This window comes from Phytophthora ramorum, assembly GCF_020800215.1.
Source record: "Phytophthora ramorum isolate Pr-102 chromosome Unknown Phyram_PR-102_s0001, whole genome shotgun sequence".
Taxonomy (NCBI): Eukaryota; Oomycota; class Peronosporomycetes; order Peronosporales; family Peronosporaceae; genus Phytophthora; species Phytophthora ramorum.
Window position 1 is genome coordinate 2,587,011 of NW_027150647.1, and position 23,798 is coordinate 2,610,808.

At 54.7% G+C, this 23,798-nt stretch overlaps 12 protein-coding genes across 14 annotated transcripts; 7 read left to right on the plus strand and 5 right to left on the minus strand.

Annotated features, from left to right (window-relative positions):
- Window positions 1-2,079: 2,079 nt before the first annotated feature.
- KRP23_476 (uncharacterized protein) lies at window positions 2,080-2,868 on the plus strand (the record flags this gene model as incomplete). Its single annotated transcript, XM_067889514.1, has 1 exon — window positions 2,080-2,868. One exon carries the CDS (start codon window positions 2,080-2,082, stop codon window positions 2,866-2,868), a length of 789 nt encoding a protein of 262 aa, XP_067751036.1.
- Window positions 2,869-3,221: 353 nt separating this feature from the next.
- On the minus strand, window positions 3,222-4,548 carry KRP23_477 (uncharacterized protein; the record flags this gene model as incomplete). The annotated part of the gene is made up of 6 exons (XM_067889526.1): window positions 3,222-3,449; window positions 3,527-3,673; window positions 3,747-3,803; window positions 3,874-3,999; window positions 4,076-4,361; window positions 4,511-4,548. 6 exons carry the CDS (start codon window positions 4,546-4,548, stop codon window positions 3,222-3,224), a joined length of 882 nt encoding a protein of 293 aa, XP_067751037.1.
- Window positions 4,549-4,951: 403 nt separating this feature from the next.
- On the plus strand, window positions 4,952-6,594 carry KRP23_478 (DNA-directed RNA polymerase III subunit RPC5; the record flags this gene model as incomplete). Its single annotated transcript, XM_067889537.1, has 6 exons — window positions 4,952-5,034; window positions 5,126-5,621; window positions 5,698-5,849; window positions 5,938-6,226; window positions 6,293-6,380; window positions 6,488-6,594. 6 exons carry the CDS (start codon window positions 4,952-4,954, stop codon window positions 6,592-6,594), a joined length of 1,215 nt encoding a protein of 404 aa, XP_067751038.1.
- Window positions 6,595-6,734: 140 nt separating this feature from the next.
- Window positions 6,735-7,852, minus strand: KRP23_479 (Origin of replication complex subunit 6; the record flags this gene model as incomplete). The annotated part of the gene is made up of 3 exons (XM_067889548.1): window positions 6,735-7,148; window positions 7,215-7,295; window positions 7,361-7,852. The coding sequence occupies 3 exons, from the start codon at window positions 7,850-7,852 to the stop codon at window positions 6,735-6,737; spliced, it is 987 nt and encodes a 328-aa protein (XP_067751039.1).
- A 150-nt stretch (window positions 7,853-8,002) lies between these two features.
- KRP23_480 (uncharacterized protein) lies at window positions 8,003-10,013 on the plus strand (the record flags this gene model as incomplete). Of its 3 annotated transcripts, none has more annotated exons than XM_067889561.1 (9): window positions 8,003-8,072; window positions 8,152-8,312; window positions 8,375-8,746; window positions 8,812-8,916; window positions 8,999-9,124; window positions 9,196-9,296; window positions 9,371-9,752; window positions 9,834-9,905; window positions 9,978-10,013. In XM_067889561.1, the coding sequence occupies 9 exons, from the start codon at window positions 8,003-8,005 to the stop codon at window positions 10,011-10,013; spliced, it is 1,425 nt and encodes a 474-aa protein (XP_067751042.1). The 3 variants fall into 3 exon arrangements, with proteins under 3 accessions (XP_067751042.1, XP_067751041.1, XP_067751040.1); XM_067889560.1 differs by having other exon boundaries at window positions 8,003-8,051; window positions 8,146-8,312; XM_067889559.1 differs by having other exon boundaries at window positions 8,003-8,051.
- Window positions 10,014-10,179: 166 nt separating this feature from the next.
- On the minus strand, window positions 10,180-11,502 carry KRP23_481 (uncharacterized protein; the record flags this gene model as incomplete). Its single annotated transcript, XM_067889573.1, has 2 exons — window positions 10,180-10,303; window positions 11,267-11,502. 2 exons carry the CDS (start codon window positions 11,500-11,502, stop codon window positions 10,180-10,182), a joined length of 360 nt encoding a protein of 119 aa, XP_067751043.1.
- A 1,008-nt stretch (window positions 11,503-12,510) lies between these two features.
- KRP23_482 (Pre-rRNA-processing protein esf1) lies at window positions 12,511-14,883 on the plus strand (the record flags this gene model as incomplete). The annotated part of the gene is made up of 3 exons (XM_067889584.1): window positions 12,511-12,561; window positions 12,639-13,232; window positions 13,297-14,883. The coding sequence occupies 3 exons, from the start codon at window positions 12,511-12,513 to the stop codon at window positions 14,881-14,883; spliced, it is 2,232 nt and encodes a 743-aa protein (XP_067751044.1).
- A 187-nt stretch (window positions 14,884-15,070) lies between these two features.
- KRP23_483 (BBSome-interacting protein 1) lies at window positions 15,071-15,355 on the plus strand (the record flags this gene model as incomplete). The annotated part of the gene is made up of 2 exons (XM_067889596.1): window positions 15,071-15,076; window positions 15,134-15,355. The coding sequence occupies 2 exons, from the start codon at window positions 15,071-15,073 to the stop codon at window positions 15,353-15,355; spliced, it is 228 nt and encodes a 75-aa protein (XP_067751045.1).
- A 230-nt stretch (window positions 15,356-15,585) lies between these two features.
- On the minus strand, window positions 15,586-16,744 carry KRP23_484 (Golgi to ER traffic protein 4-like protein; the record flags this gene model as incomplete). The annotated part of the gene is made up of 4 exons (XM_067889607.1): window positions 15,586-15,681; window positions 15,758-15,835; window positions 15,901-16,033; window positions 16,101-16,744. The coding sequence occupies 4 exons, from the start codon at window positions 16,742-16,744 to the stop codon at window positions 15,586-15,588; spliced, it is 951 nt and encodes a 316-aa protein (XP_067751046.1).
- Window positions 16,745-16,938: 194 nt separating this feature from the next.
- Window positions 16,939-17,473, minus strand: KRP23_485 (uncharacterized protein; the record flags this gene model as incomplete). The annotated part of the gene is made up of 4 exons (XM_067889618.1): window positions 16,939-17,071; window positions 17,147-17,244; window positions 17,323-17,367; window positions 17,435-17,473. The coding sequence occupies 4 exons, from the start codon at window positions 17,471-17,473 to the stop codon at window positions 16,939-16,941; spliced, it is 315 nt and encodes a 104-aa protein (XP_067751047.1).
- Window positions 17,474-17,678: 205 nt separating this feature from the next.
- On the plus strand, window positions 17,679-18,827 carry KRP23_486 (WD repeat-containing protein 31; the record flags this gene model as incomplete). Its single annotated transcript, XM_067889629.1, has 1 exon — window positions 17,679-18,827. The coding sequence occupies one exon, from the start codon at window positions 17,679-17,681 to the stop codon at window positions 18,825-18,827; it is 1,149 nt and encodes a 382-aa protein (XP_067751048.1).
- A 128-nt stretch (window positions 18,828-18,955) lies between these two features.
- KRP23_487 (Serine/threonine-protein kinase phg2) lies at window positions 18,956-23,707 on the plus strand (the record flags this gene model as incomplete). The annotated part of the gene is made up of 7 exons (XM_067889639.1): window positions 18,956-20,451; window positions 20,525-20,929; window positions 21,000-21,056; window positions 21,150-21,215; window positions 21,291-21,356; window positions 21,434-21,499; window positions 21,589-23,707. 7 exons carry the CDS (start codon window positions 18,956-18,958, stop codon window positions 23,705-23,707), a joined length of 4,275 nt encoding a protein of 1,424 aa, XP_067751049.1.
- Between the last annotated feature and the right edge of the window lie 91 nt (window positions 23,708-23,798).

Genomic DNA, 23,798 nt, shown 5'->3' on the forward strand with positions numbered 1-23,798 from the left:
TTGCTAAGCTCCTTGTTGGCCCCTTCGAGCACACAATGAAGATGGTCTAAGTACATCGATTGTCGCGTCGTTTTCGTCGCGAAACGCTTCCATCTATCCTAACCGAATGCCGAATCATTCCTCGAGAACGGAGTTTTTGGTAATGGTGAAGATTGGACAGGGCAGATCGTTCACTTCTACTGCAGCAACCCATGCGAAGCTAAAACATCGTGTTATTTCAGGTTTTCTGCTTCAACTGCAACAAATTTCTGGAAGCGACGGTGCAACCAATGTCAGCGAGTGCCAATACCAGCTTGCCACCGGCAGCAGTATTGCATGCCACTGCGGCGGCATTGCAGCCCGTATACAAGAGGGCCCTCGTTGACTTCAGGCAACGTTAGCAGTGTTGTTGCCAACGTCTTGAACATCTAGAATTTGCGGGTCTCGTCGCGCGCAAGATTCTTGGACATTCTTGTAACAAGTAAAAAAACTCAAAACACCTGAATCTTTACGAGAAGTCAAAGCACTTCAATCCTTCCACAACCGGGTCAATGCACGACGATCAACGTTGTCATCGTTGCTTGGGGTTTTCCTGACTGCCTTTGAACAAGGCTCATTTTAAACGTGCAGAAGACATCTCGAGCAACCGCAAAACCCAGGATGTTCAAGACGTTGGTGACAACATTCGCAATGCTGGCGCTAGGCCCCGTGCCTCAAGTCAGCGCGGGCCCTCTTGCTTACAGTATCTACCAAATCGGCTGCAATGCCGCCGCAGTGGCATACTATTCTGCTGCTGGCGTGGTGTTCGGCACCGTGACTGCTGGCATTGGCATGCTCTCTGGTGTCATTGGCTGCAATGTCGGTCTTGGAACGTGCATGGGTGCGTGACTGTACACCGACTCCCTAGTCGGCGAAGCTGTCCAGATCCCGTGCGCTCTTCAGAAAAGCATGGCGAATGCATTTACGGGTTCACTCGCTAGCGCTTCCGCGTTGTGCTTTTGTGGACGAGTGAGCCGGTGATCAAGATAATGAACAAGTATACCCATGCAAATAGATTCGTTTCCTCTCTCCAGTCCTTCGAGACGGCTGCCCAGCGTAATGAGAAAGAAAGAGAGTTTTCATTAAAACAGCATGAACGATCAACATTCATTATCCGGATTGCTGTGCATCAACGATGTATGGCTTTCGTCGTCCCCAACTTCCGTCGTCCTCAACTCTTCTTAAGCTTACGAGCATTTGCATACCGATTATAGCGTGCTAAGCTGCACTCTTGTTATACGATCTGCCGGGTTCACGTATTTCAAGCAAGCATTGATGGTGCCTTTCATTGATTTTTTTCCAACACGATGGGGATGATTGATAGTGCTCACCACGATCTAGTCCATAATATCGTCCGTAGGTTGTTCTGCGCTGTGCAAGTCGACAGCCTGCATCGTCCATCGTTCAACACTCAACCTCATGGACAATACGTTCCGCTCCCAGGAGAACCCACGTATTCACCTGTCGTAAACAACCTAGTACTGCTCCGACTGGTACATGATTTACCTTGCAGCCCGTGCAAACAACCTTCGCGAGGCACCAGCGGTTATCGGATATGAAACGTTTCGACACGGCGACGGCAATTGCTCAACAGCTCCTGTCACCTAAAGACTAAAGGCACAACCGCATGATTCCACTCGGCTAACAAGATCACCACTTTGCCTGCTCAAGTTGAAGTGATGTCCACCACCAAAACAACACAGCCTCAATCGCTCAAAGCCGACGGATGGAGCGCGGTCGGCAATCTCGCTGGTCGTTGACGCTGCCTCGCCTCGGAAAAATCCCTCGGTGACGAGGTCGAGGGTCTCAGCGGGCATCACACGACGCTGCTGCACCACTCCAAATGGGGGCTGCCGCTCAACCTTGGCGTTTGTATGTGCTACCCATCCCCCCCACCACGTCACACAGTGCACAAACCATCCAGTGGTTTTCCAGCGCCTTCGAGCAGCTACGCTCGACTTCGGCTCTTGCTGGCAGGATCCGACTCCGGTGGACAGGCAGCAGCGGCGTTCGGCAACACTCGCAGCAGCTTCACTTGCTCTTTTCCTGCTGAGAGACTCAATGGCGGAGACCTCCAGTGACCACCGACCCCAAGGCGCCGCGCAGCTGGCTAAGCACCTCGTGGCTGACACGGCCGCCGCCATGGCCGCGTCGCTCGGCGTGGCGCCCTTCATCACAATCGTGGACCGCGCCATCATCGAGAACGCCAGCGGCGCCCGTCCGCTGGGCCGCGGCCTCCGGGAACTGAGCGCAGACTTCGTGCGCCACCCGCTGCGCTTCGTTGGCAAGCGCGAGTTCCACCTCATCTTCGGCCTCTACACTGCCACGTACATGGCTGCCAACGTCACGGACACCGCGTGTGAGTACGCCGAGATGGACAACCAGATGCCCAAGTTCATCAGCACCACGGCCGTCAACATGTCGCTCTGCATCGCCAAGGACCGCGCCTTCGCGCGCATGTTCGGCGTCATTGCGCCCGCAGCCTTCCCGCTCACGTCCATCGGCCTCTTCGCTGTGCGTGACTCCATGACGTGCGGCGCGTCGTTCAACGCCCCCAAGGTGCTGGCCAAGAAGATCGAGGACAAGGGACTAATGGAGAAGTCTGGCGCTGCCACCTTCGCTCAGCTCGTGTGCCCTGCAGCTGTCCAGCTCCTGTCCACGCCGTTGCACCTGCTCGGCCTCGACCTGTACAACAACCAGGGCCACGCCGTGGCAAAGCGCGTGAGCTTCGTCAAGCGCGAGTACGTCAAGTCCGTGCTCGCTCGTATCGGCCGCATTGGACCTGCCTTCGGTATTGGTGGAGTGGGCAACACCTACTTCCGCAACACCCTTCGTGTGAAGCTGGATTAGAGATAGACCAAGGGATCGAGATGCAGCAGCCACTGGACGGGCCTTCTAGCATGCGAGAAGCGGCGAGTCACCGACAGCGTCAACGGTCAATCGATGCGTTGATACTTTGGGGCGAATATATATTGTATGGCCAGACCTTGGCATGCTGCTTGTACGTTGCTGTTTGTTCGTGCTCCCACCAATTGCACCGATGCGCTTCGTACCAGAAGCATGACTTGTTTATCGTCTACATTCGTCGACATTTCGTGTCGATATGCTTTGCTGCTAGGTTGTCTTCCTACTGCGTCGGCGCGTCAGTTAGATGTTGCTTTTTTCCTGGACTACAACAGGTTGCTGCTGCGCTGAACCGCGTTCTACATGTAGTCTTCTGCAGTGTCATCGTCGTCGTCCTCCTCCTCCTCACCCTCGTCCGACGGGCTCTCTTCCTTAAGCGCCAGCGCCTCGACTTCTTTAATCTCCCGCTCTAGCTCTGCAAAACTCTTCAGCACCTTCCGTACGCTTCGCTCGGCCTTGTCAGGGCTAATGCGAGACGCCGACGAGCGGGCCTTTTGCAGCTCTTTATAAAGTTCCGTGTTCGGGCCCTGCTCAGGAGAGTATTAGCAATGCGCAACCGTCAGCACTAGCATCAATAACAAACTATTAAACGCCCTCTACGAACCTCGTGCTCTGCTAGCACCTCCATTTGCTTGTCGTAAGCTTGAAGGAGCAGCTTCAGTAGCTCCTCCGAGGACTTTGCAAAGAAGTGCAGGAACGACGGCTTTCCCACCGATGACCTAGTGTCTATGATTGAGCCCAAGTCGTCACCCTACCCAACAAACACGGCACATCTATCAGATTATAAATCGCTTGCAGTCCGGATCACCAGCAATTCAACGCACCTTTACGCGGATAAAGGCACCGGGGTATCCGTCCAGCTCCTGAACACCATGCAATTTCTAGATACAGAAGCCAGCCCCACAGTGTCAGTTAACTGGAAAAACAATAGCAGACTCTTTTGTCACTCACCGACGCAGATTTCTTTACTGGGGGCCACTCAATCGCGTACCACCAGCGACACAGCAGCTCCTGTGCCAGTCGGCCCTTCAGTGTCTCGTAGAGCTCTTCCGTACACTCCTGCTGGCGGATCTTAATCTGCAAGACACAATCAGATACACGAGTTGTCAACACTCCTTCACACCACCCTCAACGATACCCCAGACCCTCGCACCTTTATTACTCTCTTCTTGATCTTCCGCGGCGTGGAGCGCGAGCTGGGAGTAGTGACTGCCGACTTCTCCGTCTTGATCTTCGTATCCACCTTCAGCTTCTTGCGCTTGGCCAAGCCACTGATGGGGACATCATCGTCGCTGTCGCTGTCCACCGCCGCCTGCCGCTTGCCGTTGGCCGCTTCCGTCTTCGCTTCGGTCTTGACTTCGGTCTTCACCCCCTGGGACTTTGCCATCGAGTTCGCTCGCAGCGCTGAGAGCGGGACGTCGTCATCACTGTCGCTGTCGCTGAGGAGCAAGAGAGAAGGAGATGAAGTGAGATCTTCCGACTTCCCCGCGCGCTAGCGGCACTTCAAGGCCGTGGGAAGCGGCCCCGACAACACCATGTGATAGAGTAGACCTTCCTCCACCGATGTGGCTATTGTATGCACACTTACCTGTCGATGATGCGAGGAATGGACGGGAACGCGCTCATGCTCCGCGTTGGTGGCGTCGAATAAAGTGCCCCACCAACGGCACTATTGAGGTCACAAAAGCGAGTTGTTAACCGGTACTGGTCACTAAAACGAGTTGTTAACCTGTACTGATAATATTGAAATACAGGATAAAAAAAATGTGTGTTGCACTTCCGAGACGGACAGGTTCAGCTCAAGATGATGACTTAAAACAGCAATCACAAAGGACATGATAGACTGGTTCGAACACCAGCATTCTTGGCGAGGAAAAGCGTCAGCTTTCGTGGCCGTGCATCAGAGTGAATCAAAACTGCACCTTGCCTCGCAGATGGCTACATCACCGCTGATTGGATATCCTATTGTAACGCATACTTGTAGCCTAAACTTCGTGATGGCATATTATAGGATTGGACGATAGCAGGCATGAGCAAGCAGGTGGCCATGGACGACGACCCGGTGGTGCGCGAGATCCCCGTGCATCTCGCCGACGAGCTGCGTCACAGCCTGTGCGTGCATCGCAGTACACACTGCTGTCTTTATTTCCGTTGTTTTCTCTACTATTGTGCACTGACAGCCGACCGAATGACTGGCGAGCAGATACTTGGTGCAGTTCCCGCTACGACCGACGTACCGACCGATGCCGGAACCACCTCGTCGCGCGCGCGTCAAGCCCAACAATCAGTTGATGCAGCTGGACTTTCCTGTGGACCAGCGCAGTGAGCACTTCGACCAGGACGCAGAAGAGTACCTCAAACAGAAGCACCTGCGCCTGCAGTCGTCCAGTGTGCCGGCGCTCACTAATTATGCCGTGGGCGTCTTCCGCCAGGGCCAACTGCACCTTACGCCGCTGTCTTCGGTCATGCAGATGCGCCCCAGCCTCTCGCATATTGACGACGCAGTGAATGAGGAGGAGGAGGACATGGAAGTCGAGGAGAAAGTGGAGGCACCGGCTGCCGAGATGAAGGAGGTGCAGTTCCAGTTCAAAAAGAAACAGTCGGAACGCGCGCTCTCAGCTATTCAGAACTCGTACGCGTACAAGAAGCAGCAGATTGACGCCGAGAACTGGATCGAGCTCCAGGTGCAGGACAAGAGCGTGCGTTGGAAGTACAATTGACTGAAGATTTGATGTGTCGATGGGAACTAACTTGTGATATTGCATCCTTTTGCAGAGTTCTGGCGCTGACGATGAGTTCGAAAACTTGTTTAGTGAGAAAGAGGAGGAAGTGGTGTCGAGCATGACGCCTGATGAGTATATTAAGGCGATGCAGTACCGCGCGATGGCCTCTGTCGACAACCCTGCAGCTCCTAGCAACCCGGCGCAGTACGTACTAGTATTGCTATTTGATTAGTGTGTCATGCTGTATTTAATTTAATACTAACGGAAGCGTGTTACTTGTTGCGGTGAATAGGACCGACGAGGAGGACGAGGAGCAGAAGGACGAAGCGATGGAGCCTGCCAAGGGCCACCTGCTAGAGGGTGTTGATGCGAAATACTCGGACGTGCTGCGACTACTTGCAACCGACCAGATTTTGCACTTTGACACGCTAGCCAAGCTCCTTTCATCACGCAGCGAGGAGGAGGTCCTGGATGCACTGAAGCACGTGGCTGTGCACGTGCGAGGGCGTCTTCTTCCCTCTAGTGCGTTGATTTGCCGCGGAGAGGCGACGGTGCGCGCTCGCGATAGTATTATCAAGGCGGTATGTTGCTTTTTGGTATCTCTTTGTTTACACATTCGGAGGGAACTCACGCTCGTTTTTCTGCAGTTGGCGAAGACACCGTCGGGCGTGTCGCGAATGGACCTGGTGGAAAAGTTCTCTTTGGATGCTGACGTTGCAAAGACCATTTTGAGCGGTAAGGCTCCCAGACTGCAGCTCACAGGGACACCAATGCTGTGGTGTAATCCTTGGTTCACTAATCATTTTGTATTTCGTACACTGGTTGTATACTTGAAAATTCAGAGTTCGCTGTCCTGGAGCCAGAATCGCGAAAGTGGAGCTTCCGTTTGGGCCCCGATGATGCTTTCACAAAGCGGTTCCCTGCCGCCGCAAAGGCGATTAAACTTTAGTTGGCTCAGCGATACTACTAACACGGAAGAACCATCTAAAGGGGGTATGGATAGAGACAAAATTATTGCCTTCTTGAGTCAGCAGTGTGAGGCATTTTAGTAGGCTTTGACACATTTATTTTAGTTGCCTGCTTGATGCTTCAGGTTGATGTCACAACAGTCAGCGGGTTTGTTGTACTGCTACTTCCACTATTCACCTTCTCTAGTTTCTTCTTGTTGCGCATGAACTCTAGTGCGTTTGCCCTCCATTCAGCATACTCCTCGGGTGTAGCAACCGCCATCCCCCTCCTGGATGAGCCCGCGCTCTGAGCTGGCGTGACGCCCATACGAGACGCCCGTAGTTTCTCGAATACCCGCTGCTGCGCTAACGTCCGCGGTGGGGGCGATTCCACTTCTCCATCTAGCCTCCTCCTCTGTCGCTTCACACGTTGTTCACCTTCCAGCTGCTCTACACGATGCTGCTCCGAGAGCTTTCTGGCTGCTCTCTCGCCTGCCAAATTACGTCGCTTCCTCCGATCCATGACAGCTCCGCTCAGCGAAGACTGACATTGAGCCTGCAGATCCAGCAACAGCAAAACTATGAACAACCAACCACATCCACCGCCAGCACCTCCACCCACCTCAATGGAAGACACAATAGCTTCGAACGACCCTACAATCCCGCACACCGCTTCCAGCAACTTGTCCTGGTTCACATTCATCTGCACACACCAAAAGTCTCGTCAGTAATTCTTCAAGACCATCCAGCACCTCGTTCCTTCCCCACCTTGGCCTGCTTGCTCACTGCATACAAGCACGCCGCTACAAACACTGGGTCCTGATCGTTCATAGTCGCTACTGCCGGACCGAGCGGGTGCTTTGCTCGCTTCTTCCTGTTAACCGTCGCCACCTGCCCCAGATACGCGCGGTACTCGTCCAGCACGCGCACGACGATCTCCGTGAGCGCCTCGCAGCCAAACTTGATGCACAGTGCGGCGGGCGACGTCTTGACGACTGTTCGCACGCCCACCGCATCGATCACCTTGCGCACCGTGGGCTCCACGAGACGCTTGTTGGCGCTGGCGCATTTCGCCAGGCGGTTCCTGTCCACCGGCTCGTCCAGCGCGCGCGCAGCTACCAAAATACAGGCCACAGGCCCAGCAAAAGGGTCCAGCGCCGCCGACTTCTTGGCCAGTGTCACCCGCAGGTTCTCCTCGGCGCGCGCTACCAGTCGCGCCGGCAAGCCGCCGTATTTGGCAGCGATGCCCTTAACGTCCATTTTGGGGTCAATATGACGTTGGAAAGTGTGGGTACCGGTACGAGATTCGATGGGCTACTACCGGTATGAAGTTGAAGAACAGGTATGACATTGGATGGTTAGTTGGTGTGGCACATGTGTTGAAGCCACGTTCCCAGTGCGAAGACCGCCATGGACTCCGCAGACGCTTCACCGACGGCCGCCGAGCCGCCAGCCGAAGGTAAGAGGACAAAAGGGGACTGTACGTGCGTCTGTGCCGTTGACTAAAAGTCTAAAGGGGGCGAGAAGACGCTCTGACGCTCGCTGTGTGGAAGCTGCAGACCCCCAAGTCGAAGAGCCCGAGACGCAACAGCCTTCCCCGCCGCACTCTAATGGCGGAGCGGACGTGGCGACGCAGCTGCGCGCGTGGAAAGAGCGGGGCATGCGCATGGAACAGTTGCTCGCCAAGAAGAATGGCAAGATGCAGGAGATGGAGGAGACGGTGAGCGGTTTTATGCCTGCAGTGACACGACAGGGATTATTAGTGATGGTGGGCGGTTGTAGGAGACCAAGCTGAAGCGATTGCTGGCCATGGCCAAGCGCAGTATTGACAACAGCAAACAGGAGCTGGTGGAGAAGGACGAGGTCATTGAGAAGCTGCGGGACGAGCTGTCCAAGAGTCAGCAGGCCAGACACTCGTGGGTTGTGGATGCCTCCACGCGCAGTCCGAGGCAGTTGCTGCACAAGGTTTCTCATGGGGGCCTGCTATGGTGTTTGGTTGAGTATGCGGACGAAATCGAGTTCGAGGACTCGAAGGAGTTTGCCTGGCACTGCTTTCGTGATGAGGGAGAGATTCAGGCGTACGCTGATCGAGCGTCGGGGGAGCCTCTTACGCTCCCGGACTTTTCACTCACGCCCTATGAAGTGGAGCGCGTGGTACGTTTTGCGCTCAGTGCGCTCACGGTTGGGACACCTATGCTGAGAGTTTGTGCTGTCTACAGAAAAAGAGTCTGAAGGAAGAGATTGACCGTGTGCAGGAGGAGTTTCGGCGTTATCGCGTGAGGTCGGAAATCACGCGAAAGCAAAAGGATGCTGAGATCCGAAAGGTTTGTTGCTTCATGATCGCACTCATCCATTAGCAACTGGTACTGACCTTATCGAACAACGTTGCGATCGCTGATGATGCAGATGAGTGCAAATGTAATGGCGAAACAAACGGAGCAAATTTTGGAGACGGATCTTTCTGGGGAGTTGCAGTCGTCGAAAGCGCAAGTCCGCCGACTTACGAAGGCGCAAGCAGAAGCAGAGGAGCGCGTACGGTGCACTCTGTCGTTTAATATTGAGTTCACACGCTCACTGTATTTGTGGCCTGGACTGACTTATAGGAATCCGATTGGCGACGAAAGTTTGACAAGCTGATGAAAGATTACGAGAAACTCAGCGGCACTATGGGTGGAACGGTCCTCGCGATGGAGTGGAGAGAGAGGTGTGTTGTTGCGTACAGTCGCATTATCTTGACTATTCTTGATCTGACGACTGTACTCCATTTCTTCGTTGTAGATATGAGCAGTCCGTTCGTGAGAAGCAAGAGCTAGAAAAGAAGGTGGAGGAACTGAAGCTGGTGGCCAATGGTGGGTTTAGCGACAGTGGTAATGGCGACCTGCAGTCACTGCGCCAAGAGTTCGCGCAGTACCGAAAGCGTGCACTGAATGCCGTGGAACAAAAGGAAAAGGAGCTGAGCGATATCCAAGCGCAGTATCATGAAAATGGTGGTGGAAGCAGTAACGCGAGCCGCACTAACAGCTTCAAGGAAATTCGCGTTCGTCGCATGAGCATGGAGTCGAATAGCAGCCTATCGGGGTTCGAGACGCCAAACGCGACCAAGACAAACGAGTATTTGAAGAATATAGTGTACAAGTACATGGCCTCGGATCAAGACGAGGTACGTCCAGAACTGGATATGTAGTGCTAGGATGCTATCAACCTGGGCTAATGCCGTCTCCCTACTTGTGAATACAACCAGGCTAAGGAACACATGGAGAAGGCCATCGCGACCGTTCTCAACTTTACGCCAGCGGAAGTCACTTCGATTCAGGTGGGTATTTGCTTAATTTGCGTGATAATTGCTCATTCCTGACGAGTTGTGTGTGGTGTGTTGCTCCTGCAGGAAAAACGCAAGCAGCAGCAGGGTTGGTTTTGGTAACTAAAGGCCGAAAGTATCTGAGGACACATGATTTCTGCAGTTTTGGGTTTATTCAGCTCGAGCGACTGTCTCCAGCGAGCTCGAATGACGTGAGTTTCACCAACTTTGTTTATTGATTTATTTACTGTTGTGAAGGATAATTAGTTACGTGCGGGGCCAGTTGCTGCTAGTTCAGCTCGTCGATCGCCACCGGATTCGAGCTCGTCGAGGTGGCGTACGTATCTCTCCACTCATACAACGACGAGCGTCTACGCTTCAGCTCGTCACGAGCGACATCAACAGCCTTCACGCTAAGCGCATTTCCCCGGCAATCGGTGCAAAGCGCTACCTGCTGCTGCACCAGACGATGGTCGGGTAGAACGAACGTCAACTTGTGCAAACTGCGACAGTCTGGACACACGTATCGCTCGCAAAGCTTACACCGACGTCGCCACTTGAAGTTTTTGCCGGTGGTCATTCGGCGAGCGGCGGTGGCGACAAGACTCGAGAAGGCGGAACGCTTTTTCCCGCAGGTCACGCAGGGACCGTCAACTCTCGAGTCCTGGGCGAGTGCCGTTTGGCTATCTACTGACGCGGATCGATATCGCTGCCGGATGGCCCATTTGATCTTCTTCATCTGACAGCAGTAGACGTTTCTGGAGACAGACAGTAGCGTTCGAGCGACGGAGCGCGTGAGGATGGCGTTCTCAAGGCCGCTCACAGGATTGAGAAAGCCTTTGACGTACACCTCCGTTTCGTCGTTATTTCTCTGACGGTAGAACGCACAGATGGACATGTTGCCACGAATTGCCGACGCGCGCACCGGCGTCTCTGGGAATTGGATCGAGTGGACAACCTGGTACCCCACGCGCTCGCCGTTGCGAAGATATTCGACGCCCGTGGCCTCCAGGTACACGTAGTCGCGGTTCTTGACCACGGCGCGAGCATGCGCTGGCTGACCCTTCTCCATCCACTTGACAGCGACCGACGTGAACGGGTCTTCCACCGTGGGGGACACGAGCGTGGCCAACACGCTGCCGCGAGCGAGCCCGTCCTTCACATAAGACGTCTTGACTCGCATCTGGTCCAGCGTCGGGCACATGAAGCCGTACATGGTGTCGTCCAGCTCTCCCTCAATCGACCCGAGCACCAGAACTGACGGCACTGATGCCCTCGACGACTGCGTCAACACCGGTCGGTCCAAGTGGCCTGCAGCAGCCCCGAACGCCGCGCCAAAGCCGAAGGACAAGTCTGCGCTGCCTCGTTCCGCGTACGACCGCAGGCCGCCTCGCTCGTACAGGAGCTTCCAGCGCGTCTTGTCCACCTGTGCACCACCGTGCAGATGCCGCTCGTAGGCGTCGACGTTCCGCGCCACGAGCGTCTGCGCCAGCGCCTCCAGCCCCGAAACAGCTTCGGACGAGAGCGATAGTGGCGCGAACGGGTTCGTGAAGCGCTCGCTGACACGCGACGCTCTGTCGTCGCTGCCGCCTAAGCTGCTGCGTCGGCGCATGCTCAGCAGCGACTGAATTCGACTATGAAGCGACTTGTCCTGGACGTCGGCACTTCTTGGTGGACATGCGAGCATAAATCGGCGGGTAGCCAGGTGGCAGGACAACTCTCACCAAGGATGTTCCGCTGCTGGGGCGAGTCGCGCTCTGAGTCATAACGACGCGTAAGTCGGCAGGAACCCGCGGCACATCATGCAAGCCAGCTGCCTCATCAACTCATCGACCAGATGAATTTCTGATCGGTATGTTGCGCATTCGAGTTATGTTGCCGCGCGTGGGATGTTGCAGTGCAACTTGCACCCCTTCGGTATAGATAGTTTTGAAGTTGAAGTGGGCTCCACTGAAATGCCGTCAGGGCTCAACAACAAGTCATTGTTGCCGTCGGTCTCCAAAAATGGGTTGCACGAGCCCACGACAAGGACGCTTACGCCCCGCAAGCCTGAAATCTAGTGTGCATACATCTACAGCACCCAGTAGTTACCAAGCACGATTGGAAAGACCTAGTGAGATCAACAATTGCCCCTGTTGTCTTGTCTGCGAGAACGTAGACTTTCAAATCCTTTCTTTGGCAGCAACAAGCTCTTTCGCCACAAACTACTTTGCCAACGTGCTCCAGCCATGAGCTGTCCCGTCGCCTCGTTGATGGAGAAACCGAGCACAGCCTCGGGTTCTTCAATTTCTTTCGGGTGAAGGCTGTGGTATACTCGATCGATTGCACAAAGAGCACATCGCGAAAAGTTGGAGTTGCGATGAATCCCTACAAAAAGTGCAAGTTGGTTGTCGATTCGGCAGTGCCGAACACATGGTAGAACGACTGCGATTTCCTCAGCTTTATTTTTATGTTGCGCACAAGGCAGCCCAAGTTGCTCCTCATCGTTAATGCAACTTACGTATTATGTTGCTTGAACATGTTGCTGCAATATTATGTTGCTCGTGGTGCTGGCCAATCGCCACCAATGGCCATTCAAACGATTCAACTTGCCTCCGTTCCGGTCGTCGCAGTGACAACCATGAGCGAGCCCGTGCGCGACCAGCGCTTCCAGAAAGTGCACAATGACCCGGTACGTATCGTAGCACTAGGATAATATGTAGATGCAATCAGCGCTTGTGCTGACGCCCTACACGCTTTTGTACGCAGAGATTCGCACGCAATTCGAAGCGCAAGAGCAAACTGCAGATCGATAACCGCTTCGCCGGGGCACTCAAGGACGACCGCTTCCAGAGCGTCCAGGGAAAGTACGACAAGTATGGACGACGCATCGAGAAGAAGGACAACGAGTTGAAGAAGTTCTACCGTTTAGAAGAGGAAGAAGAGGAAGAAGATGAAGAAGAAGAGGAAGAGGAGGAAAAAGAGAGCAAGGCCAAGGCTAAGGCTTCGTCTACGACGAGCTCTGATGACGACGACGATGAGGCGGACGCCACCGTCGCCAAGAACAGCGAGAAGCTCTCGCGTCTCGACTACTTGAACCGCATGGCGCGCGGTGAACTCGCGTCGGGTTCGGACAGCTCGGATTCGGACGACAGCGACGATGATGAGCCGGTGGAAACTGAAAAGGAACCGGAGGAAGATATCCCTATGGGCGATGAGACCAAGCGCTTTGCCGTGCTCAACTGCGACTGGACGCGTATCCGCGCCGTGGATTTGTTCGCCTTGTGTCAGTCGTTTGCACCGCCTACAGGTGCTGTGCAGAATGTGACTATTTATCCGTCGGACTTCGGTCTGGAGAAAATGGTACGAATGCTGGTTGTGAGTGGTGCTGTGTGAATGACTGCTAATGCTTGAGGTGTGATTGTAGAAAGAGGAGGAGCAGCACGGACCGCAGGGTCTTTGGGACGACAAGGGTGAAGAGAAGTCGAAAGGCGAAGAAAAACTGAAGGCCGTTGATAGTGACGAAGGTGATAACACCGGAAACGAGCAGGAGGAGGAGGAGGAAAAGCAAGCCAAGGCTGGCAGTGACGAAGACAGCGACGCGGAAGGAGAGGATGACTACGACTCGGACGACCCGCTGGGAGTGAAGAAGAGCGTGACAATCGAAGGCGAATCGGACGGCTTTGACCACGAAAAGCTGCGCAACTACGAGCTGCAGAAGCTGCGGTATTACTACGCTGTCGTGACATGCGACTCGGTGAAAACGGCCAGCACAATCTTTGACCAGTGCGACCAGCTCGAGTACGAGACGTCCTCCAACGTGCTTGATCTCCGGTACGTGCCGGACAACACAACCTTCACGAACACGCCCAAGGAGGCGTGTGACAACGTGCCCGATCGGTACAAACCGGCCATCTTCGCTACCCTCGCGCTGCAGCAGACGGATGTGAAGCTCACTTGGGAAGAAGACGACGAGCAGCGTCTGGAGCTGCTTACGCGTCCGGCTGAATGGAAGGATGCCCACGATGACGACTTTAAGGCCTACCTAGCCTCGGACGTGTCGGATGCATCCGAAGCTGAGGACGATAGCGATGACAGCGAGGAGGAAGAGGCCGGTGCGGATGCTCCCGACAGCAAGAAAAAGGCTAAGAAGGAGGCCAAGATCAAGAAGCTGCGCAACCGCTACCGATCGATGCTGCTGGGCAGCGACGCGGAAGATGAGGACGACGAAAATGCCCCTGAAGGAGGTTTGGGAGACAGCAGTGATGAGGAGGATGGTGGTGCTGAAGGCGACATGGAGATGTCGTTCACGCCTGGTGCCAGTGACGTGCTGAAGGCGAAGCGACAGAAGGAGCTTGAGGCCAATGAGACGCCCTTCGAGCGGTACTCGCGTGAGAAGAAGCAGGAGAAGAACCGCAAGCTGCACGAGAAGCGTACAAAACAGAAGCAACTTGAGCGTGAGCAACGTGAGGTGCTCAAGAAGAAGGGCCGTGGCTCCAAAGAGGCGAACCTGCTGCGCGAGGCTATCAACGGTGGCGTCGACAGTGATGATGGTGGCAACAGTGACAGCGATCAGGACGAGCGCAACTTCGACATGAAGAAAATCTCCAAGCAGGAGAAGGTCAAGGGTCTGAAGGGCAAGCGTCGCGCCAAGGAGATAAAGAAGCTGGCCAAGCAGAAGGCGAGTGGTGGGCTGCAGGAGGGCTTCGAGTTCGACGCAGCCGACCCGCGTTTCGGTGCACTGTACGCCAAGGGCTCGCAGTTCCAGCTCGACCCGACAGACCCCAAGTTCAAAAAGACGGAGGCCACGCAGGCCATTTTCAAGGAGCGGCGGCAACGGTATGACCACGGCACGACTTCTGCGACGCAGGCCAAGCCTGCCAAGTCGGCCGCGGCTGTTGCCAGTAGCGATAACAACAAGCAGTCGCTGAACGCTATGGTCGAAAACCTCAAGCGAAAGTCGCAGCAGCAAGACAAGAAGAAGGCCAAAAAGCATAAGAAGACTAAGGCGTAGAAAACGATGAGCCACAAATCCCAACGCTGACGAGCGACGGAGAATGGTCCAAGTATATAGACAATCGTTTTGCTTTGTCGTTGATACAGTAGTCTTGCTTCCGTTTCGGTTGACACTGTTGAGCAGGCGACTTGGACGAGGAGTCACATTCGTAGATCCCCACAGCACGACAGAGCAAGACGGAAGCATGCAGGTAAGTCCTGCTTTGGTAGGTGCGGCATGCAATTGATGGTAATCGGCTGGAGCGCAGCGTGTTCAGATCCAGGAGGTGTTACCCAAGGCTGGGCTTGTGTACTCGGAGCGAGGCAATCTGACCGAGGTGCTGTGCAAACCCAAGATCATGCCTATCAAGTCGGCGACGCTGCTTCGCATTGAGGAGATCGAGAAGCAGGCGCGGGCGCTTGCCAAACCCGCTACTGCAAACTCGCCCGGAGGCGACTACTACCGCCCGACGACGACTTTGAGGAAATGATAGTCTGAAGCGCTGCTGGGTATTCGACGCAGATGGACAACCCCCAAACCAACACGCCTATATGATGCCCAAAGCCCATTTCAACTTGTTCTTATCATCACTTGACCATAGCTGCTGTGAAGCACCAAGTCACGCTCTTGTTCACTGTAAAATCCATGCTCGAGTAGGGCGAAAAGGTAGCTGCACACTCCTCGTGCAGCCGAGAGAGCCATACTACGACGTATAGCTTGTTACTGCATGCCGCCTGAAAACATTTCAAGCAGGGAGCTGAGTCCCGATCGCGGCGGCTGAAGTCCGTAAAACTTCTGGCCGATGACACTTAAATACTGCAGCGCACAAACAGAAAAAAACTTCCGTCAGCCGCGTCTCCTCCAGAGATTCAAATCCCAAGCCACTACGTACGCTCTTGAGACTGCTATCGCGAGCAAGTGCCGGCGCGTACCGCTCTTGGAGCATCTGGAAAAGGGGAAGTGCATCACGCTAGCAAACCAAAGCGAAGTCAGTTCGACGTCCGAGGCCCTGCTACTGCTGCATCACATCCTCACCTCCAGCGTCAGCAACAAGAACCGCGTAAAGTTAAACAACGGCAGGTCCACAGGGCGTCCAGCGCTCTGACACTTGGCCACATACACCTCATACACCTTGTTCGCGTCGCGCAGGTTCTCGAGACTCAGCAGTCTGCACACCACCAACAAAAACACCTCAGTAACCTCCTCACCAACTTAAAAGCAAGCGATCTCCTTACTGCAGCACCGCGCGAGCGAGGTACAAGTCGGATTCACTAGGGTATCCCTTGGTGGACCACTCGAACACAACCTCAGCCAGCTCCTGCGGGTTCTCAGCGTGCAAAAAGTGCTTCATGGCGTGCGTAAAGTCCCCCGACGTGCGGTAGGCGCGCGCCAGCAGCAGCTGCAGCTCCGGGTCTCCGCGCTTGCGCGCACCGTGAGCCGCCGACCACTTGACTGCGTTCTTGAGGACGAGCGCCAGGTCGACGCTGAACTGGGGCTTGGGTTCGAAGGCGGCGGCGAGCTGGCGGATGCGCCGCTTGTGCGTCTCGTCCACTGGGTGGCGGAAGTCCGCGAAGACGGAGAGCATGAGGTTGCCCATCTCCGCGGCCGCCGTGTTCTGGTCGTGCGCGATGAGCTGCAGCGCCGCGTCCAGCGCCAACGTCGCCGCTTTCTCTTGCTGCTCGGTGCTGGGCTCGTCCCCCTTGAGGTAGCGCATGAACAGCGTCTTGTACATCTGCAGCGCGCCGTAGAAGTCCCCAGCCGCCAACTGCAGCTCCAGCTTCTTGCTCACGTTCTCCACGCCCACGTTCTCGGCGCTCAGACCGCTGGGGGCCGCCGCCTTGGCGCCTGCAGCCTGCCGTGCCAATGCTCGGCGATTCATATTGGCGGATACGTTTTTGTGGTCAAAACTGAGGTTTGGTCCGGAATAGTCCCATTTGTGAACGAAACTAGTCATTGGCATCACTCCATCAGTCTATCTACATGTACAAGGTGGCTGTGATATTGAGGGCAAGTGAAGGCTCAAGGACAAGGATACTGTGTGTTTTGACCCCTTACAACGTCGACGCTGCTAAGTTACAGGTCCCGGTACTCGGCCTGGTCGGGGCCGTCGTTCTTAGGCGCCGACTTCTTGTTCATGGCGTCGTGCAGCCGCTGGTCCTTGCTCGAGTTGGCCAGCATCAGGTAGTTGCTCAGGCCGCGGATAGCACTACACCAGCAACAAACAAATAACGTATAGTGTCAGAGCATACAGAAGTCCACGACATCCAGTCAACAAACGTACTTGGCTTTGAGCGCCTCAACCTTCTCTGGGTCCGTCTCATCACGGCCCTTGGCGAACTCCCGTCGCACCAGGTCTTTAATGGCCTGCCCCTTCTTGCTCTGCAAACAATAGACAGCAAGTCAGCTCCCAATAGTCCTAGCGCAAAAGGGTTTGTATCAATGCCGCAATCCACGTACGTTTCCACCAATGTGCTGGGCGAGCCGCATGCAGTCGCGGTACAGCTGCAGATAGGCAGTACGTGAAGGTTGATGAGATGGAGGCCATGCAAGCAGGAAGAGCTCTACGTACCTGGATTGTGGTGCGCGTCACTTGATTCGCGGCCGACATGATGGCGAGTGGCGAACGACGCACGTGAGCCGCTCGTCACAAATATATTGGCACAATTAAACGTGTACCTTGTTCACAAAATATATGTGTCGTTCCTAAAACGTCTGTAATTACAGCAAACGATGGACAGGCGCGAGGACGATGCAACTTGACCTTGGGCTCCGTACACTTCGCGTGTAGCTGAGCCCGCCGCACTCTGTTCACCATGGGCGCGTGCACGTCCAAGGACGCCAACAGGTCTCCTCGCAATCTCGCCAAGTGGAAGGTGGAGGACGAGACGCCCACAAGCGTCGACGGAGCTGCAGCGACGCCAACGGGCGCAGATGACCAAGCTGTTTCTGCTGCTCACGAGAGCGACTTGGCGCTCAATTGCGTCGCCTACAGCTCCTTCCTCGGCGGCGATTGCCTCACAGCGTGGGAGGACGGCTCCATCCAGCGACGCAATTGGAGGACGGCAGCCAGTGACGTCGTCAGCGTCTGGAGTCCCCACACACGCGCCGTCAACCGCCTCGTGATCGGGGACCAGCTGCAGCTGATCTACTCGTGCTCTCGAGACACCACTGTAGCTATCACGCCCATCTCCGATAAACCTGCCTCGGAGACGGCAACGGTGCTGCGAGGCCACCAATTGAACGTGTCGACGATTGCGGTGGATGACGCCGAGCAACTGCTGTGCTCTGGAGGACGAGACACCCAAACGATCTTCTGGGACCTGGCCACTAGCCACATTGCGGCTAAGAACACCACACCGCAGAACGTCGTCACGTGCTCGACGTGGCTGCCGCGTGAAGCTTTAGTTGCCCAAGGCAGTGAGGATTTGAGCGTTAAACTCTGGGATCCGCGGACGCCGCTGCGCGTGCCCGCGCAAATGCTGCGGGGCTTCGTGTACTTCCCACTGAGCATTGCTGCCTATGGCAGTGATAGTGAAGAGGATAGCACGTATTTACTGACTTCTAGCAAGGGCTTCAACAGTGTCGGCTGCGAGGCACGAGTATGGGATCGACGCACAGAGAAGCAGGTCGTAGAATTCCAAGGACACCAACAGGACGCAACAGCTTGCTGTTTCTTGCCCCGTACAGCAGACAGCCGCGAGCTTGAAGTGGAGTCTGCAGTGCTGCCGATGCTGCCGGTGACTGCCTCCAAGGATGGAACAGTGAAGGTGTGGGATGCAGCATCGACTTCCCCACTAGCTGAAGCACATGCATACGGAGCCAAGCGCATGTTCACGAGTATGTGCAAGGTGGACGATAGCACGCTGCTGGCTTCAACGTTTGGAGGTCAGGTCTTCGCGTATTCACTCGACCGTGAGCAACGAACGCTTGCTTTGATGCCTCGTCAGCCAAACTCCAGCTAACATTACGCCAAACAGGAATAGCTTGCCTTTGTTTCTTGTCGAGTAGATCAGTATAAGTGAGAAATATTAGACAAGCGTTCATTCATCGGGTGCTGAGTCTGCTCTGTGTTTACCGTGGCTGCAGGATCATGGCTGGCGATCTGCTTGCTGAGTGCGCGCTGCAGCTTCGAGCGTCCAGCTTCGACTTTGAGGTGTTGCTGGGCGCGTCGGTGACGAGCGTGTGGCAGGCACTAGGTCGACATGTGAGTCGACAGCTTACGCACCGAAAGGGGGTATCTCTACAGCAGCTCGGGAAGTTTGGCTTCTACAAGGTGCAGAGCTCGATGCAGCCTCCAGTATTTCTGCTCGCAGATCGCTTTGCTTCGACATACGGCGTCGTGTGGCGACACCGTCCACCGCCGGCACCGCTCACCGCTACCACGGAAGCTAATATGTCTGCTCTCGGTAACGATGTGGGGCTCGGATCCGACCAAACACGTCGTGCTCTTGATGCCATTTTGACGTTTATCGGGAAGAAGTTGCAGGGCGGCAAGAGCGCTGGAAGATTGGTCCTTCCTGGGGTTGGAAGCTTTTCGCTTGACGGAAGAGCTCTTTCGTTCACCTTTGACGCAAGCTTGCTTCGCGGGATCATGCAGAGTGATCACGTGGAGACACCACCTCCGTCTGCCATCTTCAAGAGGAGTGCGCTTGACAACATGCGGAGGAAGACAATGCAACTCGATACACACAGAACCCACGACAAAGGAGAAAGCCCGCTACTGCAGCGTTCGATATCTCTGGATGGCGTCCTTCAAGCCCAGAGCAGCTCCAAGCACCACGCTACATCGGCGCTACATTTGCATCAGACTTCGAAGCATGACGCCGCAGTGAATCACCGAGGTGGTGATCATGACGTGACAGACGTAGATCACCTCAACGGCAAGAAACAAGAGAAGGAGAAAAAGAGGCATCGTCACAGGCACAGACAAGAGCTGGATGAGACCATTCCCGTCGACAGCATCAATACCGAACCGGTATCGCTGAACGGACGACAGATTCTGCCGCGATTCCTAATCCCAGAGCCGCGTATCCCTCTGAAGGTGCTTAAGGCACGTCGGAACCACGACCAAGTTGTGCAAGCCGCGTTCCAGCGCGAGGTGGCCAACATCGAGCAGGCGAAGCGCGTGGACGACGACTTTAACGACATGCTGGTAACGCGCCAGCGCGTTGTGCAGATCCATGACCTGCAGAAGCGGGCGGAGCAGTCCGTGGCTAGGCGAGAGTTAAACGCCTTCCTTAGCAACCAGATCGAGGAGAAGCGGAGTCGCTCGCGCCAGAAGTCGGCGTCAACCTACCGAGACGTCAAAATCCTGCCGCTAGGGTGTGAGATCAGCGACGGGACTCGACGCGCCGAGAAGCAAAAGCTCAACCAGCGTCTGAACGAACAGGTGGCGGCGAAGGCGGCGTTGAAGAAGGACCGCCGATCGCTGGACCAAGCTGAGTCGGCCTACTTCATCTCGAAACTGAAAATGCAGGATGAGATCGACCGATACGAGCAGGCAGAGCGCAAATGCGCTGACAAAGAGGCCCTGCTCGTCGAGTGGAGCCAGCAGAAAGCCATCCGCGCCCAGAAGAAGACACTCCAGTAATTGCCTTTTGCACAAGTCGCAGATATTCTGAAATGGCTACACCTAAGCCTCATTTTGACTTGCTTTCAGTATTCGTAACGGCTCGACTATCCAATTGGATAGAACTGAACACCCACTGAGCAGCATCGTCCTGGCGACGGGAAGGATGACCTCGAGGCGCCACTTCGCTCTTGTGGTGCTCCTGGCGCTGCTATTGGCGGTTACCGAATGGCCTCAGAAGTGTCTGGCTGTGGACGTGGGAGAAGCGGAGGACAGCGCATCCTCCTCGTGCCCGAACGTCACCACCGTCTCCATCTATGGCAGCTCCTCCAATGCCACCAAAACCAGTAGCAGCAGCAATGTGCAGATTACAGTCGCGTCCACTTGCAAGTCCAGCGTCGTGAAGGCCACCACCAGTTCTGCTGGGCTCAGGACTCTCGACTTACGCAGTCGCGCCATCGCAGCTGTCGAGAGTCTGCCGGCGGTGAACACTATGTGCGTTGCATTATCTGCGGAGTTCTTTTGATTGTCTAATGTCGTGGGGTTGAATGTGTGCGGAGAGCAGAAGGCTGGACAACAACCAGCTCCGTGCGTTCACGATAGCCAATAAAATCTCGGCATTGTACGTGTTTTCCCCCCAGTCAAGCTGCGGTCGACAGGGACGTGTTGCCTCCGAACTAAAACTTGGTGCCATTGCTACTCTTTTTACTGCCAGGTATCTAGCAAACAACACCATCTCCTCGCTCGACGACTTCAAGTTCCCTTCTGGTCTTACTGTTCTGTATGTCACCGTATGAGCCATTTGTTTGGCCCTGTGTGAGTTTGAAAGCAGTACTGACGCGACTTCTGATTTCAGGGACCTCGCGAATAACGCCCTTGGAGACATTGACAATGCTGCACTGCCAACTTCACTTCAATATCTGTAAGCTTTCCCGGTCACCATAGATATAGTAGCAAGAGATTTTGCGGCTAATGATCTCGACTGTTTTTGTGGAGCAGTAATTTGTCTGGCAACCCAATCGGCTCGATATCCAACGTATCGTTTCCGTCCAGCTTACAGCAACTGTAAGTATTTGGAAGAAGCTCCCGCTGCACGTGCTTACATTGACTCACTCTTTATCAAACCCTTGCACTAACATTTGCTTATTTTACAGGAACTTAGTAGACTCCAGTATTGCTACGCTCGAGAATTTTTCCTTTCCGAGTTCAGTGACGACGCTCAACTTCTCAAGTAACCCCATTACTGTCATCAGAGGGGTCATTTTCCCGAACTCTTTAACGAGATTGACTGTGATCGCAACAGCAACAGCAACAGCTACGACTACCACTGCAACAGGATCAGTTGCTACTCCCAACGAAGCTCGTGCTCTACGAACGGTTGCTACGGATCCTGCAGCTCAAACCGTTAGTGTGCTCGAGGAGTTCGAAGTGCGCCAGAGTGACGCTGATATGTTCGAGAAGATGAGTCTATGGGATGTTTCCACTACGTCTACTCTCAGTTGCTCCGATTCCAACGCCAATCCGCGATATGTACAAGACACCATGTTGTGCGTGTTGTCAGACAGCGAGTTTGCTGCCAAGTACGAAAGCGTGGTTATTCAAGCTTCGAGCGGTTCTACGTCGGGATCGATGTGGGGAATGGATGGTGTGTCTAGTCAAGCAACAGAGCGGATCGCGCTGAAAGAAACGCTTCATCAACGACGGTCATGGTTTCTCATCGGCGCTGCTGCTTTGCTCTGCGCCTTCTCCATTCTGCTGTTGGTGAATGCCTTTTGTTTGTGTCTGCGACGCAAAGTGCGTGGGCCTTCAAAAGAAACGGGTGCTCAATCGGCCTTGGGTAAAACAGCGAGCGGCAAATCCAACCACTTCTGGCACGGGGGTATGGAACCAGGCGATGAAGTCTGTCACTTGCTGTCTTCCGATCCGTCGACGATTACAGACGAAAACTCCATCCAGCCTGAGCTTGAGCCGGCCGTAAGGGAAGGTGATTCGGCAGCGAAGAAAGAACAACCGAGTGACCCTCTCACACGACTCAGTGAAGAGCTTCAGCGTTGCGAAATTCACGAATCGCACATCAAGCACCACGACCTTTTGTCTGCAGCAAAAGAACCGACAGACCATGGGTCTGGAGAAACCACGTCCCCATTCGCCTATTTCAAAGCCGTCTACCACCGCAAGACGGTCGCCTTGAAAACACTAGAAATCGCCAGACACAAGAATGGAGAACGGAGCAGTGGTGCATCAGGTGAGCTGTGGGCTTTCATAGGGGAGATTCGACTTAGTTCTGAGCTGTCCCACCCGCAACTTGTTGCATTTTATGGGTTCGTCAAGATGGCGCATGCAGACCAAATCGAGGCAATTGATGGTGGAGGTGTTGCGCTTGTGATGGAGTACATGGGCAAGGGTGACTTGAACGCGTTTATTCAGAGCCACAAACAGTTTCTGCAGAACAAGCAAGCAGAGATCAAGCATCGACCAGCCCGTGCAAATATGCAAGAACAAACCAATTCGTTGGTCAAGCACGTCGGCTGGGACGACGAGGTCCATGACGACTTGATAAGTGGTGATGGCAGTGACGACGACTACGAAGAAGACATGTTTCAATCGGATGACGACGTCACTAGTTCAGACGACCAAGGCAGGTGGAGCTGGCGGAACTCATCGGATGCTTACAGAAGCAAGTTATCTATCGCGATTGAGGTCGCACAAGCGGTTCAATATCTGCACTCGTTCTCGCCTCCATTATTCCACGGCAACCTTAGTTCTCGCAAGGTTTTCCTGGACAGCGACTGGAACGTGAAGCTTGGCGACCTGACTTGCTGCAGTGCGTTGCGCCGTTGGTCGTCTTCTCACAAGCACGACACACCGTCTTCGACTGGGCCCTCAGCAAGAGGTTCGGGACGCAGCACCACGAGTTCGCAAGCCTCGGGCGAGGAAATTCACATGGATATGACCGTCTGGACAGCTCCCGAGGTCCTCGACGGCCGTCAGTACACACAAAAAGCTGATATCTATTCGTTCGGCGTGTTGCTCGCGCAGCTCGCTACCTATGAATGCTCTTCAGCCGAGCACTCGGTCATGGACGACACTGACGTTCCGATGCTGAACAATGCCCAAAAGGAGCATTCGGCAGACGGAGAAGCGCCGACGCAGATACGTCTTCTGATGTTCAGGTGTCAAGCTTTCCAACCTGAGGTCCGACCAACAGCTGACGAATTACTCCAGGAACTGCAACAAATCAAGCAAGAATTGACGGCGAAAACTGCTGCATGAGCGATCTTGATGGCATTCGTCATAAAGTATTGGTCAGCCGCCTTGTGCATCAAAGTTTTGTCAAGAATCAGTAGAGAAGGTTGATGTCAAA